Consider the following 1,945-nt stretch of genomic DNA (forward strand, 5'->3'; position numbering starts at 1 on the left):
CCCAAGCACCCCGCATCCCGCTCCCCACCCCTCCCCGCCGCGCCGCCGCCGCGCCGCACGACAGGTCAGCATCCCTCTGGCCCGGGTGGACGGCCTGCCCGTGGGCCTGAGCCTCTTGGGGCCGCCGGGCGCTGACGAGGCGCTCATGCTGCTCGCAGAGCGACTCGCGGGCGCGGTCGGGCTGCCGCCTGTGGCGCCGGCCGCGGTGGCGGCGCCCGCGGGTGGCGAGTGACCTCGAGGGCGGAGGGTTTTGACATCAAGACATTTTTGTCCGGTCGATAAGGGCCACACGGCTGGCTGGCGTGCTGCAGCCGGCTGCGCTTGACCGGTCACCGGGGTGGCATCCCGCGATTGTGCCCATCGTGGTGGCGCTAGGTGTGTTGTGAACGTGTGTAATTGTATGGAGGGCAGCGAGCGGCTGCATGCTCTGCCGGCAGTGTGAACAGCCGCGCAACCTTTGGGGTTGGGTGTCCCCTGCAGCTGGCTGCATTCCAGCTTGGCACGTCCGAAGCCCTTGCGCTGCATCGTGAATGATACATGCAAATAAATATTTCTAAGCACAGGATCAGTAGGCACGCGTGGCGCTGCTGCGGCACTGCTCGTCCTCGCGCTGCATCAGCGCACCATGACGGTGCAAGCATGCCGCCGCTGTGTGCGTCGGCGCGCCCGCCGGTCGCAGGCACAAACCTGATGGCTCTGTTCCGACGAACGTGACACGACGTGCTTCTTCGAAAAGCCTTTCGGCTGCAAAGAGGGCTCACGGAGACCAGGTGACTCCAGAGCTGCCAGTGGTGCAGATCCGAGCAAAACACGGAACCAGCGTGGATGCATGTGTCCTTTCACCTTGGTACGCAGCAGCAAACCAGAAAGCAGGCCGCAGCAACCATGCAGCTCAAGCAGCTCAACGCCGTGCGCGCGGCCAGGCCGGCCAGCAGGTGCGGACCTCTCGCCCCGTGCCAGGCCTCGTCAGTAGCTCTAGGAGGCGAGGTCCAGCTGGAGGATCTTTGACGCCGATCGTGTTGCAATGCCTCATTGGAGCTCCCGTCGCTGTGCTGCGCTCGCAGGGCCCGGGCCGTGGTGGTGAAGGCGAACAAGTCTGGCCAGGCTGCCGCGGCTGCCGTCATGGCGACCTCTATGATTGCCGGGGTGAGTTGCAACCACGAGAGCGCCTGATCCCTGCACGCTGCACGCTCGAGACCTGCAGTAGATCGTCACCACCGCGTTTTTCCGACCGATCTCCTCCGCTCTCCGCTCCCTCTTCTACATTCTCGCGCAGGCCGCCAACGCGCTCACCTACGACGAGCTGCAGTCGCTGACCTACCTCCAGGTCAAGGGCAGCGGCCTCGCCAACACCTGCCCGGTGCTGTCCAGCGGCTCCACCAACCTGAAGGACCTCAAGGCCGGCACCTACAAGCTGGAGCGCTTCTGCATGGAGCCCACCGCCTTCAGCGTGAAGGAGGAGTCCCAGTTTAAGGGTGGCGAGACCAACTTTGTGGCCACCAAGCTGATGACCCGCCTGACCTACACCCTGGACGGGGTGCGTGCAGTGCATGTGGCGACATGCGCGTGCGAGCCATGCATTGGGAGTCGCCGTCAGCATTCATGAGCATGGACATCTGGTCATGTGTCGCCCTGATTGGCCCGAATGAACGGGGGTCGCTCGCCGAAGCGGGTCTGGTTCGCTGCATCGGGGCCAGGTGGCGCTGCCATGGTGGCGGACGCGGCCGGCCGTGTCAGCAGCGGCGCTGCGCCTCTGGGGGAATGAGGCAGCCGCAGCTGCTCAGCAGCTTCCACAGCCGATCTGTCGGCCCGAGATCCGCGCGCCGCACGGCCAGGGTGACGCCCATGGCTTGCCCCAGCACCGGCCTGTTTTTGACCCGCGGCCCGACGCCTCCCTTCCCTTGGTCCACCCCTCTCCCCCCCCCCCCCCAAAATCACATCATGA

The 1,945-nt window shown here is 65.8% G+C and overlaps 2 protein-coding genes across 2 annotated transcripts in view; both read left to right on the forward strand.

Annotated features, from left to right (window-relative positions):
* The window catches only part of MNEG_15795 (amidase), a gene marked incomplete at both ends in the record, with an annotated part of 995 nt that extends 763 nt beyond the window's left edge, over positions 1–232 (forward strand). The window contains one exon of the mRNA XM_014035733.1: positions 65–232. Coding sequence (XP_013891187.1) covers positions 65–232 — 168 coding nt within the window. The remainder of the gene's footprint in view (positions 1–64) is intronic.
* A 653-nt stretch (positions 233–885) lies between these two features.
* MNEG_15796 (Oxygen-evolving enhancer protein 1,chloroplastic) lies at positions 886–1,606 on the forward strand (the record flags this gene model as incomplete). Its single annotated transcript, XM_014035734.1, has 3 exons — positions 886–935; positions 1,065–1,146; positions 1,277–1,606. The coding sequence occupies 3 exons, from the start codon at positions 886–888 to the stop codon at positions 1,604–1,606; spliced, it is 462 nt and encodes a 153-aa protein (XP_013891188.1).
* Between the last annotated feature and the right edge of the window lie 339 nt (positions 1,607–1,945).

This window comes from Monoraphidium neglectum (assembly GCF_000611645.1).
Source record: "Monoraphidium neglectum strain SAG 48.87 unplaced genomic scaffold scaffold05677, whole genome shotgun sequence".
In the NCBI taxonomy this organism is placed as follows: Eukaryota; Viridiplantae; Chlorophyta; class Chlorophyceae; order Sphaeropleales; family Selenastraceae; genus Monoraphidium; species Monoraphidium neglectum.